We start from the raw sequence: 14,664 nt of genomic DNA, 5'->3' as shown, positions 1-14,664 counted from the left end.
CCTAATCTCATCTACCTCGTAGTGTTTGATCTTGCATGTTTGATTGAATTTCCTAGTTCTGTTTTCCTGGAATACTTTTATTATATGTGCTTCTTTTGGGATTTTTATTTTTAGCATGCTTTGGTTTTGTAGCAGATATTTGGCTGAAGAAAGATGGGCTGACTTCTGTGTCAAGTAACGCTACGTATGTTTAATTACGTGTCATAAGAATATACGTGCCTGTATTTTCAACAAATGCATGCTTTGGAAGTAGTATGCATGTTTTGAGATAAAAAATCTGTAAGCCTACAACAGTAGGTTTGGGAATGATCCTTAAGAATTGTGGTTCCTGAGAGGTCCTCAAATCTGAAGATATTTGGTGTTTGAGAGAATTATCAGAGGCAATTATTCAGGTGTTTTTTCTAACATCTAGCTAGTGTCTAATGACTTGATGCTGCTAGTGCAATCCCATAAACATTGTCCCTTATAATTTTTAGAATAATGGCTGTTCTCTAGATTTCCCTTGTATTCTAGCTTTACAGGCTGCATATTGTAAGATTGTTTGCTTATTTATTTATTTATTTATTTATTTTAAAAAAAAGCAATATAGCCTTGTAGCATTGAACTTCTAAAAAGATTTAGAACTTTCTTTTGATTGACAGATGACTAGTCTTTTGTCATGCTAGATTCTGGATTTGAGTTAGTCAGGGCTAACCCACTGAGTTTGTTTGAAGTAGCATCATAAAATCGTGACTTAAACTTTTTAATGAATACAGTTGTCTTAAAATCCCTACAGGAGGAAATGGATAGCAATCCCATGGTGTCATCTCTTCTTAATAAACTAGCAAACTATACGAATCTGACTCAAGGTGTGGTGGAACATGAAGCAGATGAAGACACCAAGCGAAAAGAAGTCAAGGTATTTAAACTTCTCTTTTTGTGGCTAGATTATCATGAATATTGATGTTTAAAAAAAAAAACAAAGGATGCCTGAAAACAGGACACTGATAATACTGTACTTAAAATTGAGTTGTTATAATTTGTTGTTCTTAATTTGTTGTTCTTGGCATCATATTTTAGCAAGAACTTGCTGTAAAAGTCCCAGATGAAATGTGTAAAACTAGGACTCAAAGCAAGCACTGCAAGCATTCCTGTTTCCTCTTCCCTTCTTTTCTTCTTCCTTCCATCCTTACATGAACATAAGTATTTTTATCTACCTTTGATGGGGATGCAATGTGAATTTTTCTCCTTTTGTTGGTTTAATGATGCATTTTATTTTTTATCTCAGGTTGAAATTGAAGGAACACTTGGAAAAAGTCACTTTTTAATTCTGTTAATATGGTAGCAGTTTTGTTTTTTGAGTAGCTCTATATTTTCTGTGTTCAGAGGAGGGAAAGGCTCTCTTTAACACATTTCTAAACATATTTGCTTGAAAGTGACAGCTAAAATCTCTGAGGGTTGTCTGCTGGATGCCCAAAATTCCTATCTAGACCTCTAGGAAAGCAGTATATGCAACCTAGTCAATCTGCAATAAAAAGTTAGATTGATCCCTCTGCGAAAGGTTGGAAGCAGTTCAGAAGGAGAAAGCCTGGATAAAAAACATGCAGCCTGACAAATCACAGAAACTTCTATTCAAGCAGGAACGATGAGGTGGAATTGGCAGGGCTTGGAGAATGAACCACAGAATGAAAACTAGGTATAGGAAAAAGGAGAGTACTGAGTTACTTGTCTTTCAGTATGACTGGGGGGGACTGCTAGTGAGTTTTTTTTTTTTGTCCGTTTTTTTTTTTTTTTTTTTAATTCAGAGCTATGGAGGAAGAAGTAAAAGTGGATAAGAATGAACAGAATCATATAATTATAGAATCATTAAGTTGGAAAAGACCTCTAAGATCATCTGGTCCAACCATCCCCTTAGTACCAATGTCACCCACTAAACCATGTTCCGAAGCAACACATGCAATCTTTCCTTGAATACTCCCAGGGATGGTGACTCCTCACCTCCCTAGACAACCCATTCTAATATCTGACTACCCTTTCTGTGAAGGAATGTCTACTAATTTCCAAACTAAATCTCCCCTGGTGCAACTTGAGGCCATTCCGTCTAGTCCTGTCTCTAGTTATCTGCAAGAAGAGGCTGACCCCCAGCTCCCCACAGCTTCCTTTCAGGTAGTTGTAGAGAGCACTAAGGCCTCCCCTGAGCCTCCTCTTCTCCAGACTAAACAACCCAAGTTCCCTCAGCTGCTCCTCATAAGACCTGTGCTCCAGGCCCTTCACCAGTTTTGTAGCCCATCTCTGGACGTGCTCCAGGGCCTCCATGTCCTTCTTGTAGTGAGAGGCCCAAAGCTGAGCACAGTACTCGAGGTGCGGCCTCACCAGAGCAGAGTACAGGGGGACGATCACCTTCCTGTTCCTGCTGACTATGCTGTTCCTGATACAAGCCAGCATGCTGTTGTCTTTCTTGGACACCTGGGCACATGGTTGGCTTGTTCAGGCGAGCGTCGACCAACACCCCCAGATCCTTTTCCTCTGCACAGCTTTCCAGCCACTCTGCCCCAAGCCTGTAGTGCTGCATGGGGTAGTTGTGGCCAAAGTGCAGGACCCGGCACTCAGCCATGTTGAACCTCATCCCATTGGCCTCTGCCCATCGACCCATCCTGTCCAGGTCCCTCTGCAGGGCCTCCCTACCCTCCAGCGAATTGACACTTCCTCCCCAACTTGGTGTCGTCTGCAAACTTACTGAGGGTGCACTCAATTCCCTCAGCCAAATCATCAATAAAGATATTGAAGAGGGTGGGCCCCAACATTGACCCCTGGGGAACACCACCCGTGACTGGTCACCAGCTGGATTTCACCCCATTCACCAGTACTCCCTGGGCCCAGCTGTCCAACCAGTTTTTAACCCAGCAAAGAGTGTACCAATCCAGGCCATGGGCTGCCAGCTTCTCCAGGAGAATACTGTGGGAGACCATGTCAAAGGCCTTGCTGAAGTCAGGCAGACTACATCAATAGCCTTTCCCTCATCCACCAGGCAGGTCACCCGGTCATAGAGGCAAATGAGGTTGGTCGGGCAGGACTTGCCTTTCACGAACCCATGCTGACTGGGCCTGATCCCTTGGTTGTCCTGCACATGCTGTGTGCATTCAAGATGACCTGTTCCACCGCCTTTCCTGGCACTGCGGTCAGGCTGATAGACCTGTAGTTCCCCAGGTCCTCCTTATGACCCTTCTTAAAGATGGGTGTCACATTAGCAATTCTCCAGTCATCTGGCATCTCTCTAGATGACCATGACCACCGATAGATGATGAAAAGTAGCCCAGCAATCACATCTGCCAACTTCCTCAGCACCCTCAGGTGGATCCCATCTGGCCCCATGGACTTGTGACAGTCCCGGTGGAGCAACAGGTCTGTTTCCACCTGAACTGCAGGGGGTTTCTTCTGCTCCCTGTCCCAAGCTTCCAGTTCAGGACACTGAGTACCCTGACTGGTCTGAATAATAAAGACAGATGTAAAGAAGGCATTAAGAACCTCAGCCCTTTCCTTATCCTCATCAGTCATGTTCCCCCCCCATGCATCCTGTAAAGGATGGAGATTCTCTCTTGGCCCTCCTCTTGCCATTAATATATTTATAAAAACATTTGTTGTTATCCTTAACTGTAATGGCCAGGCTGAGCTTGTGCTGGGCTTTAGCCTTCCTGATTTTTTTTGTTGTTGTTTTATTGACAAATGTTCCCCCTCATCTCCCAGCTTCACCAAGAATAGACTACCGTTGCATGGTCACTGTGCCCAAGACAGCTCCCAGCCACCACATCTCCCACCAGTCCTTCTCTGTGAACAGCAGGTCTAGTGGGACAACCCCCAGTAGGCTCACTGACCAGCTGAATCAGGAAGCTGTCTGCCACACTCTCTGGGAACTTCCTGGACTGCTTCCTCAGGGCTGTATTGCATTTTCAGCATATGTCTGGGAAGTTGAATTCCCCTGTGAGAACAAGAGCTCGTGATTGCTTGACTTCTGTCAGCTGCTTGTAGAATGCCTCATCCGTCTCTTTATTCTAGTTTGGTCTATAACAGACCCCCAGCAGGATGTCTGCCTTGTTGGCCATCCACTGATCGTAACCCATAAGGACTCTACCTTATCATTCCCAACCCTGAGCTCTACAACATCAAAACACTCTAATAGACACATCACAGCTCCTCCTTTGTTGCCTGTCCCTTCTGAAGAGCTTATGGCCACCCATCATGGCACTCCAGTCATGGGAGTGGTCCCACTACATTTCAGTGATGGCAAGTAGGTCGTAGTTTGCCTGCTGCACGATGGCTTCCAGCTCCTCCTGTTTGTTGCCCGTGCTGTGTGCATTGGTGTAAATGCATTTCAGTTGCACCAGTGTCCCAACCCTGGCATCGCTACCCCAGGCTCATTTCTCTTGAGCCTCATTTCTTCCTTGTCCTGCTTTGTACCTAGTTTAAAGGCCTCTCAATGAGCCTTGGCAACTCCTGGGCTAGGATCCATTTCCCCCTTTGAGACAGATGGCACCCATCAGCAGCCATCAGGCCAGGTGCCAAGTAAACTTTGCCAGAATCAAAAAATAAATAAATTCCTGTAATGGCCAGCCTCTCAGCCATGTATTTATTAGCTGGCCTTTCCAGGTCCTCTCAGTATCCCTCCCTGCCTCTGAAGTCATAGAGCAATCCACTGAAGGAATAGAAGGAAAATAGCACATTGCAGAAGACATCAAAAGGTGTTTGAAAGTAAGGCCGTACCTGGAACTTCTTTGAATGGAGGAGAGTTTCATAGTATGATGCCTGAATATTTGCACTAGAACGGTTTGCATTAAGACTTGACAGGTACAGGAATTTGATACTGGAATAGTGAGCAATGGCATGGAATAAAGTCCAGCTTTAGCTTTTTGCTGTTCTTTATTTGTCTGGTTTTGTTTCTATTGCATTTCTCTTTTCATCTGAAGGCGTAGTTTGACATATGAGAACCAATACCGGTAATTCACACTGTTCTCAGTGTGATCCCGGTCCTCCAGCCCACTGCTGCAGAGTTTTTGTTAATGCAGCACAGTATTAGTCCATCTGGAAGTGACTGGCCAAATGAACAGTGTACTTACTTGTATTCCACCAAATAGTGGCTTGAAAGTGTGATTTGTACGAGTGGTGTTTTTTATTTTTTTTCCCACTTTAGTGTTTGAAATTACATGATAGTTAAGTAGTAAGAACAGCATGATAGGGGATTGAAGCACCTCTCCCACGAGGAGGGACAGTGAGAGTTGGAAGTGTTCAGCTTGGAGAAGAGGAAGCTTAGGAGGGATCTCATCAACATATATAAAAACCTGAAGGGAGGACTCAATGAAGATAGAGCCATGCTATTTTCAGTGATGTTCAGTGCCAGGACAAGAAGCAGTGGTGGTCACAAACTAGAACACAAGAAGTTTTATCTTAACATCAAGAAGCACTTCTTTACTGTGCAGGTGGTAGAGCACTGGCACAGGTCTCCCAGAGTGGTTGTGGGGTGTCCCTCTTGGCAGATCTTGAAAAGCTGTCTCTAAGTGGTCCCAGGCAACCTGTCTTAGGTGGCGTTTGATCAGATGACCTTTGAAGGTCTCTTTCAACATTACCTATTCTATCATTCCATGATAATTGATAGAATTGATAGTAATACTGATTTTGCACAAAGACATTAACTTTTTTTAATCGCGTTGGTTATAGTCTGAGTGACATTGTGTCCTTTTAAGTACTTGGAAACTTACTGCAATGCTTGCTTGCTAATCTAAGTTGACTGCTTTTACCACAGCCTGAGATTTGATTTAAGAGTAACTTCTTTACCTGGAGACCTACTGTGTACTGTTTTAAAGTTGAGTGCTTCAACAGAAAAGGCCTGACTTTCATGAAGTGTGTATGTAACAGCAGTTCTTACAATGCTTTTGCAAAAATAAAATGTAGTTAGGTCTGTATTTCTTCTGGTTTTGTTATATCATCTTCTCTCCTTTTTTTTTTTTTTTTTCTGTTTTCAACTTACAAAAAATAAACAGCTAAAATTTTGTGGGCTAGATGCAGGCCACTTAGTGATCAACTTTTTACTGAGTATATTCAGTATCTTGATAATGCCAGTAAATTCTCTCACCAGTAGCCTGTAACTGGTATTTTGGAAGAAGTTGTGTGAAGTTTGGTAATCAAGAGATAGAGGGAGATCTGCCCTTATGAAGATTTCATCCTAATTCCTAAGGAAAAGCAGGTTTTGCTATCACAAATAATTCTGTTTTTTCAGGAATCTTTCTGAACAACTAGTCCGTGAATGTTTGTGAAGCTGGAAATTCTGAAGCTACCATTCAATCTCATTTGGTGTTTGTTCATGGAGCACTTGTGTTAAGTGTTTGAAGGAGAAAGTACTTATGGACTTTATTTAGTGCAAAGGGATTTATGGTCTCTGTTTCCAGGTTCCACGAATGGGCACTTTTATTGGTGTGTACCTGCCCTGCTTGCAAAACATCTTAGGAGTCATTCTGTTCCTACGTTTGACATGGATTGTTGGAACAGCTGGAGTTCTCGAGTCTTTCATCATCGTGTTCATGTGTTGTGCTTGTGTAAGATAACCTTTTTTCTTTATTATTGGTTTACTTATTCTGTTACCAGAATGCTGCTGCCTTCTTTTGTATAAGTAAGCAGAGCAAGATTTCCCCATAGAAGTTAAATATCTCTGTGAAATTTAAATATCAGTGCAATTGAGAGATATGGAATGAGTTGAGATGACACTATCTTCCATTATATTTAAATATATGCACTGAATGTCATGTCATTTCAGCCTGTATGGGGTTTTCTTTGAGCCAAGCACATTAAGTTTTAGCTAGAGGTATTTTAGGAATTTTTATTGAATCGGCTTTTAGCAAACGTTTAATGATATAGATTGAGTCCTGAATGGTTTCATTTTTCACTACTTAAGAACAACTGAAACATAAACTACTAGTATCATGTTCATAAATTCATTTTGTGGGATGTAAAGCCACTAGTAGATTACATTGTTGTAGCAATGATCCTTGACCAGTTGGTTAATAATATTGAATTTTAATTTAATTAAATTTAATTGGAATGAAAACGTCTCTTATTTTAAGTATATTCAGCGGCTGTACTCTTCCAGTCTATTTGAAGTCTGTCTGAAGCATCTAAATCTTCTACTGGAAGATGTAGTTAATTTAGTATTCGATTTACATGGAAGTCCCTAACCAAAGGTATGACTGCTTTTGGTTGTTGTAATGTTTTATTAAAAAAAATAAATACATTCTTAATTACACTTAAATCATTTTGTCTTGTCTTTCAAAAACTTTCACTTTAATTTTTTTTTCTCTATTTCATTATCCACAGACTATGCTAACTGCAATTTCAATGAGTGCAATAGCAACAAATGGTGTCGTTCCAGGTAATCAACAGTTTTATCTTAAATAATGAATGGTCAGAGGAGTGGTCAAAGAAGTAATGTTTGGAGCTTTGCATCAAGTGTTTATTTTCTTGTAATGATTTATATGACTGAAGGCAAGATGGAATTTTTGTCATCAATTATTAGATTGTTTGAATAAAATACAAGATATGATTTGAGCTAAAGGAGATTTGTATAAAGGTAAAGCAGATCTCTTTAAAAATAAGGCTTCTCTCTTTTTTGGCCTGAATTTGCCTACATTACTTGATTACTTCTCTAAATGATTAATTTTCTATATGTTGGAACTACTTACATTGTTTTCTGCAAGCATAGCAGCCTAACAGCCAGTCTACAGGCAGAAGTCTCTTTCTAGGCATTCTGGGTTATGGTCGTCACCTTCAACCTTTTCAGGATAAATTTAATAGACAAACTTGTTCCTCTTCAATTGTGAAAAAGACATTTAGACACAAAGTTAGCTTTTATAACTCTTCTAATCCTTCTCAGTTATCAACATGTCTGAATACTGGTATTTTCAATTAACATTATGAACTCTAAACGGTATACCTAACAAAAGTTATGTTTTAAGCTTTATGTACATATTTTAAATAAATTAATCCTCACTTGCAGAGATTCTCTGGTTTAGTGAGGGGTTCCAGAACTGATGAATAAATTATTGGGCAAAATTAAACACTCCAATTTGTGCAGAATCTAGAATAATTGTATTTCTCAGATGCACCATAGTATGTAAAACATAAATGCAGTAAGTTTTTTAAAGGACTTATATTTTATAATGTAGTTATCCTAATCACCTTCCAGGTAAGTAAAACTTCTGCCTTTTCCCATATATTTCTAACGTTTATTGAAAAGATTGTTTCATTTCTGAGTGTTCATAGTTCTTACACTAGACTTGTCTTCATCTGTTTTTTTTTCTCTTCAGTTTCAGTGATTTTGTTGGTTGTAAATCTAAAAGCAAAAATTTTATTAGCAATGCATCTATCTCAATATCTGTATCAGTGCATATGTAACTGAAAATTAATGTATTATTCACTTCTGGGGGGAGGAGGAGAAAGGTTTGTTCTTGGTGAGCATCGTTAATATTCAGCTTTCTCTTTTCTTCCTTTGGAAGAGCTCTAACTCTGGAAAAAAGTATCCTGCTTCATTCAAGGATAGTCTGAAGTGTATTGTAGGGTTGATTAGATAGTTGCCACACTATCCCTTCTGGTTTTATTGAGCATTCATTGGTAAACTAACTTATGAACTTCCAGTGTTATTCTCCAGTGGTTGTACCAGACTTCCAGTAATCTTACTTCATTGGTAAGTGTTTTAGAATACAAAATCTTAGGTGGTAAGGAACCTTGCTTTAAAAACATTATGGATGGAAATGTTTGAAAACTGTAAACAAAGAATCTGCTTTTTAAAATGAATAAATTCTCCTTCTTATGTTTGTTTTAAAATGTTATCTGCCATGAAGTACTGCTATTCCCATTGGGCATTTTCATTTTTCTATATTTTTTGGGAGACCAGTCTTGCTTCCCTAAATGTATGCGTTTTTAGCAAAACTGCTCATTGGATTCTGATGTACAAGAATTAATTTCTCCTCATAAGGAGAAATTTGATTAAAATACAGGGTTGTTTGTAACTTTTTCCTAAGCTTGTCTGAGTGTTCACCAAAAACTTGATGCTAGGATGACATCTATATCAGAGGAGAGACCTTTTACAAACGTTTTCTAAGGTTAATAGATCTAGGCCTCCACTTCTAACATCTTGTTGGTCTTTAACCAGCCAAAGATAATAGTTATCTCTATAGGTACACTCCTTCTTTAAGGAAAGAATGGAAACGGGGGCTAACTGAAGGAAGCAGGGATGAGGTATGTCAGCACTCAATTTCAAAAGCCTAGTTGTGTAAACCTTTTTTAAAGTGTCCTGTCAACTATTACCATTTTTTTCCTAATTCTTTGAAGCTTGAGGGCTTTTTTTGGTTGGTTGGTTGTTTATAAGAGAGATCTTGCAGGTAAAGAATTGTTTAATATTGCAAATCAATATGCTGCTTTGCAAATGTTTTTTCCTTATTACTGTCAGTGGGCAGGGACACCTCCCACAAGACCAGGTTGCTCAAAGCCCTATCCAATGTGACCTTAAACAATTCCAGGGATGGGGCATCCACAATTTCTCTGGATAACCTGTGCCACTGCCTCACCACCCTCATAATGAAGAATTCCTAATATCTAATGTGAATCTACCCTCTTTTAGTTTAAAACCATTACTCCTTGTCCTATCACTACAATCCCTGATAAAGTCTTTTCCTGTCTTCTTGTAGGCCCCTTTTAAGTACTGGAAGGCTGCTATAAGTTCTCCCCAGACCTGTCAGGCTGGAGAACAGTCTAAGCAACCCCAACTCCCTCAGCCTGATTTCACAGCAGAAGGGCTCCACAGGTCCATGTCCTTCCTATGTTGGGGCCCCGGAGCTGAACTCAGTACTCTAGGTAGGGTCTTACAAGAATCATAGAATTGTAGAGCAGAGAGGACAAATCAGCTCCCTCAACTGGCTGGTCATATTTTTCTTCATGTAGTGTAGCCATATGGTTGGCTTTCTGGGCTGTAAGTACACAAAGCCAGCTTAACCAACACCACAAATCCTTCTCCTCAGAGCTGCTCTCAATTCATTCTCTACCTAGCCTGTATTTATGTGTGTGATTGCCCTTACTCAGGTGCAGGTTCTTGCACTTGGTCTTGGGCCACCTGTCAAACCTAGGTCCATCTGGATGGCACCTCTTCCTTTCAGCATGGCGACCACACCACACAGCTTGGTGTCATCTGCAAATTTGCTGAGGGTGCACGCAATCCTACTGTCTGTGTCACTGACAAAAATGTTAAATGGTACCGGTCCCAGTACTGATCCACGAAGAACACAATCATAAAATAGAATTGTAGAATGGCTTGGGTCAGAAGGGACCTTAAAGATCATCTACTTCCAACCCTCCTGACATGGGCAGGGACACCTCCCACTAGACCAGGTTGCTCAAAACCCCATCTAACCTGGCACTTCGAGGGATGGGGCATCCACAACTTCTCTGGGCAACCTGTTCCAGTGCTTCACCACCCTCTTAGTGAAGAATCTCTCCTTAATATGTAAATCTCTCCTCTTTTAGTTTAAAATTATTCCTCCTTGTTCTATCATTATCTGCCTGAGTAAAAAGCTCACGTAACCTTTTTTTATAAGCTCTTACCTATTACCTAGCATTTACCTATTGAAAGGCTGCAACGAGGTCTCCCTGGAGTCTTCTCTTCTCCAGGCTGAACATCCCCACTTCAATCCTTTCTTTGTAGGGGAGGTACTCCAACCTTCTGATCAACTTTGTAGCCCTCCTCTGGACCCACTGTAACAGATATACAACTTTCTTGGGCTGTGGGCCCTAGACCTGGTTTAAGTACTCCAAGTGGGGCCTCAGAAGGACAGAGTAGAGGGGAACAATCACCCCCCCACCCCCCCCAAACTGCTGGCCACTCCTCTTTAGATGCAGCCCAGGATGCAGTTGGCCTTCTGGGCTGTGAGTGCACATTGCTGGCTCATGCCAAGCATTTTGTCCACCAGAACCCCGAAGTCTCTCTCTGCAAGGCTGCTCTTCACCCAGTCTGTACTCCTGTCTGGGATTACCCCAACCCAGGTGCAGCACCTTGCACTTGGACTTGTTGAACCCCATTAGTTTCACATGGGCCCAATTCTCAAGCTTGTCAGGTCCATTTGGATGGCATCCCTTCCTCCTGTTGTATCAACTGTGGCTCAGCTTGGTGTCATCTGCAAACTTGCTGAGGGTGTACTTGATCCCACTGTCTGTGTCATTGATAAGGATACTAAACAGTACCAGTCCCAAGACAGACCCCTGAGAGACAGCATTCATCACCAGCCTCCACCTGGAAATAGAGCCATTGACCACCAACCACCACTCTGTGTGTGTGTCCATCGAGCCAATTCCTTATCCACTGAATGGTCTACCCTTCAAATCCATCTCTTTCCAATTTGGAGATTTGGATGTCATGTGTTGAAGGCCTTATGTAAGTCCAGGTAGATGACATTGGTTGGTCTTCCCTTGTCAGCTGAAGCAGTCACTCCCTCGTAGAAGGCACCAGACAGGTCAGGCACAATTTGCCCTTGGTGAAGCCAGGCTGTCTGTCTCAGATCACCTCCTTGTCTTGGATGTGCCTCGATGCTGCTTCCAGCAGGATCTGAACCATGGTCTTGCCAGGCACAGAGGTGGGGCTTACTGGTCTGTAATTCCACAGGTCCTCTTTCTGAACCTTTATAAAAATGGGAGCAATGATTCTTTTTTTCCAATCACCAGGGACTTTGCCTGACTGCCAGGACTTTTCAAATAAGTTGGAGAGTGTCCTGACAACTATATCAGCCAATTCCCTCAGGATCCTGGGAGACATGTCATAGGACCCCATGGACTTAAACCTGTTCAGTTTTATCAGGTAGCCTTGAATCTGCACTTTGCTTGTGGTGGGAGGGACTTTACTCACATAGCCGTTGTCTAGAGATTCAGAGATGTGGGAAGCTTGACTGGCAGTGTGGACTGAGGTACTCAACAGCTTCTTTGTCTCAGCCTTCTCTGTATTTGTTGTTACTAGGTTTCCCTTCTCATTTGTCAAGAAGTGGTACATTCTTCATGGCCTTTCTTTTCTGACCATCGTACCTATAGAATCCCTTCTCGTTTTAATTTGTGTCCCTTGCCAAGCCCCATTTGTGCCTTGGGTTTCCTGATCCCATCTCTGCACATCTGGACAGCATCTTCTCAAGCCACATGTACCTGCTTCTACTGCCTGTGCAATTCTTTTTTGCACCTCAGTTTGACTAGTAGGTAAACTTTTTAACTAAAATTTCAGCTTTTATTTCAAACACTTCTTGAACAAATACTGTTTTTCTCTTGACATAGGAAACAGATGCTAAATTGAGAACTTGCAAAGATGTATATACAGATGGTGTGCAGAACATGTCTGCCTCTCTCTCTGAGGCAATTGGCTCTGGGGCAGACGCGTTCTGCAGCGGAGAGAGGGATCGAGGTGGGCAGGGCTTTTTTTTGGCATCGAGGCCACTCGAGGCAGCCGAGGGATCTGCCAGGACCCGGCAGCCCTCGTGAGGGAGGCTGATGAGGTGTGGGCAGAGCCAGCAGCGCGTGCTCCCCTGATGTACAAAGGCAGCCCCTAAGGAGCACGGTGACCAGGATGGGCAAACAGGGCATGGCGGATCAGTCAGGGCATGGCACGGCAGTTCGCTCAGGTGGGGCAGAGCATCCCTCCCTGCTCAGAAGAACAGCTCATCTACCAGCTCTCTACCTATAGCTAAACTGCCATGGTCTGCAGTAGGCAGAAAGCTCTTTCCAGAAGGTCTGTGGTGACCCAGATGGAATGCCCGCTCAAAAATGTGGCAGTTCAGGTCTCTGGATGCAGGGAGTACCTGAGCCTGTTGCTGCCATCTGAGTGCGGCAGAGACACCGTGTGTGTGAGGTGCGAGCAGGTGGATGGCCTGGTCAGACTGGTGGCAGAGCTCAAGGAGGAGGTCGAGAGATTGAGAGATATCAGGGAGTGTGAGCGGGAGATAGACTTGTGGAGCAACTCCCTGCAGGGCTGGAAGGAAAGGCACCAGGGTGAGACACCCCAAATAGTGATGGACTCCTTGCCCAGTCCCTGTTGAGCAGAGGGAGGGGACCTAGGAGAAGAGGAATGGAAACAGGTCCCTGCTCGACATCACAGGCAACCCCCTTCCTGCCAGCCTCTCCTTCCCAGGTACCCATACACAACAGGTTTGATGCCCTGGAGCTTGAGACCGGTGGGTGAGGATGTAGTCAAAAGTCCACCCAGGAGGATGCCTGGGGCGAGGAAGTCAACTCCATGGCTCAAGACTGTTTCCACTAAGAAAGAAGGAAGGGCGATCATTTCAGGCAACTCCCTTCTCAGGGGAACAGAGGGACCTATTTGTCGGCCTGACCCTACCCATAGGGAAGTCCCTGGAGGCCTGACCCTGGCCTCCCTGGGGCCAGGGTCAGGGACGTTGCCAGAAAGCTTCCCAACCTGGTTCACCCCTCTGACTATTATCCTCTTTTAATAGTCCAGGCTGGCAGTGATGACATTGAAGAGAGAAGCCTGAAGACTATCAAACAGGACTTTAGGGGACTGGGACAGTTAGTGGATGGAGTGGGAGTACAGGTGGTGTTTTCATTTATCGCTACAGTGGCAGGGAGGGGTACAGAGAGGATATGGAAAGCCCACCTGATAAACACATGGCTCAGAGGCTGGCGCTGACACAGAAATGTGTTTTTTATTTTGACCACAGGGCATTTTATTCAGCACCCAGCCTGACAACTGCAGATGGGTTCCACCTGTCTCTAAGGGGAAAACAGACACTACAGGCACAACAGGCACAACAACCCCAAGCAGAGCTACAGGCTGGGAGATGAGTGGTTAGAAAGCTGCCTGGCAGAGAAGGACCTGGGAGTATTGGTTGATAGTCAGCTGAATATGAGCCAGCAGTGTGCTCAGGTGGCCAAGAAGGCCAACAGCATCCTGGCTTGTATAAGAAGCAGTGTGGCCAGCAGGGCTAGGGAAGTGATTGTCCCCCTGTACTCAGCTCTGGTGAGGCTGCACCTCGAGTACTGTGTTCAGTTTTGGAGCCCTCACTACGAGAAAGACATAGAGGTGCTCGAGCGTGTCCAGAGCAGAGCAACAAAGCTGCTGAGGGGTCTGGAGAACAAGTCCTACGAGGAGCGACTGAGGGAGCTGGGTTTGTTCAGCCTAGAGTAAAGGAGGCTCAGGGGCGACCTTATTGCTCTCTACAGGTACCTTAGAGGAGGCTGTAGCGAGGTGGGGGTTGGTCTGTTCTCCCACGTGCCTGGTGACAGGATGAGGGGAAACGGGCTAGAGTTGCACCAGGGGAGGTTTAGGTTGGATGTTAGGAAGAACTTCTTTACTGAGGGGGTTGTGAGGTGTTGGAATGAGCTGCCCATGGTGGAGTCACCATCCCTGGAGGTCTGTAAAAGACATTTAGATGTAGAGCTTAGGGATATGGTTTAGTGGAGGACTGTTAGTGTTACGTCAGGGGTTGGACTAGGTGATCTTGGAGGTCTCTTCCAACCTAAATGATTCTGTGATTCTAACATCACACAGAGAAAGGAGGAAGGCCACAATGTCACATTAAGTCTATACTTAGAAGATGTATATTTCTAATGAACAAATCCATTCTGAAAAGTTTTATTTATAGGGCTTGCTTAAAGCATTAA

The 14,664-nt window shown here is 43.3% G+C and overlaps 1 protein-coding gene across 2 annotated transcripts in view; it reads left to right on the top strand.

Moving 5' to 3' along the window:
* Positions 1 to 14,664, top strand: part of LOC311206680 (solute carrier family 12 member 7-like) — a gene marked incomplete at its 5' end in the record, with an annotated part of 85,998 nt that overhangs the window by 16,591 nt on the left and 54,743 nt on the right. For both annotated transcript variants that reach the window (XM_084282230.1, XM_084282229.1), the window contains 3 exons: positions 776 to 898; positions 6,417 to 6,563; positions 7,339 to 7,393. In XM_084282230.1, coding sequence (XP_084138356.1) covers positions 776 to 898; positions 6,417 to 6,563; positions 7,339 to 7,393 — 325 coding nt within the window. The remainder of the gene's footprint in view (positions 1 to 775; positions 899 to 6,416; positions 6,564 to 7,338; positions 7,394 to 14,664) is intronic.

This window comes from Netta rufina, assembly GCF_964035555.1.
Source record: "Netta rufina genome assembly, chromosome: 2".
In the NCBI taxonomy this organism is placed as follows: domain Eukaryota; kingdom Metazoa; phylum Chordata; class Aves; order Anseriformes; family Anatidae; genus Netta; species Netta rufina.
The sequence above is the reverse complement of the archived record's forward strand: the minus strand, read 5'-3'. Positions and strand labels throughout refer to the sequence as shown.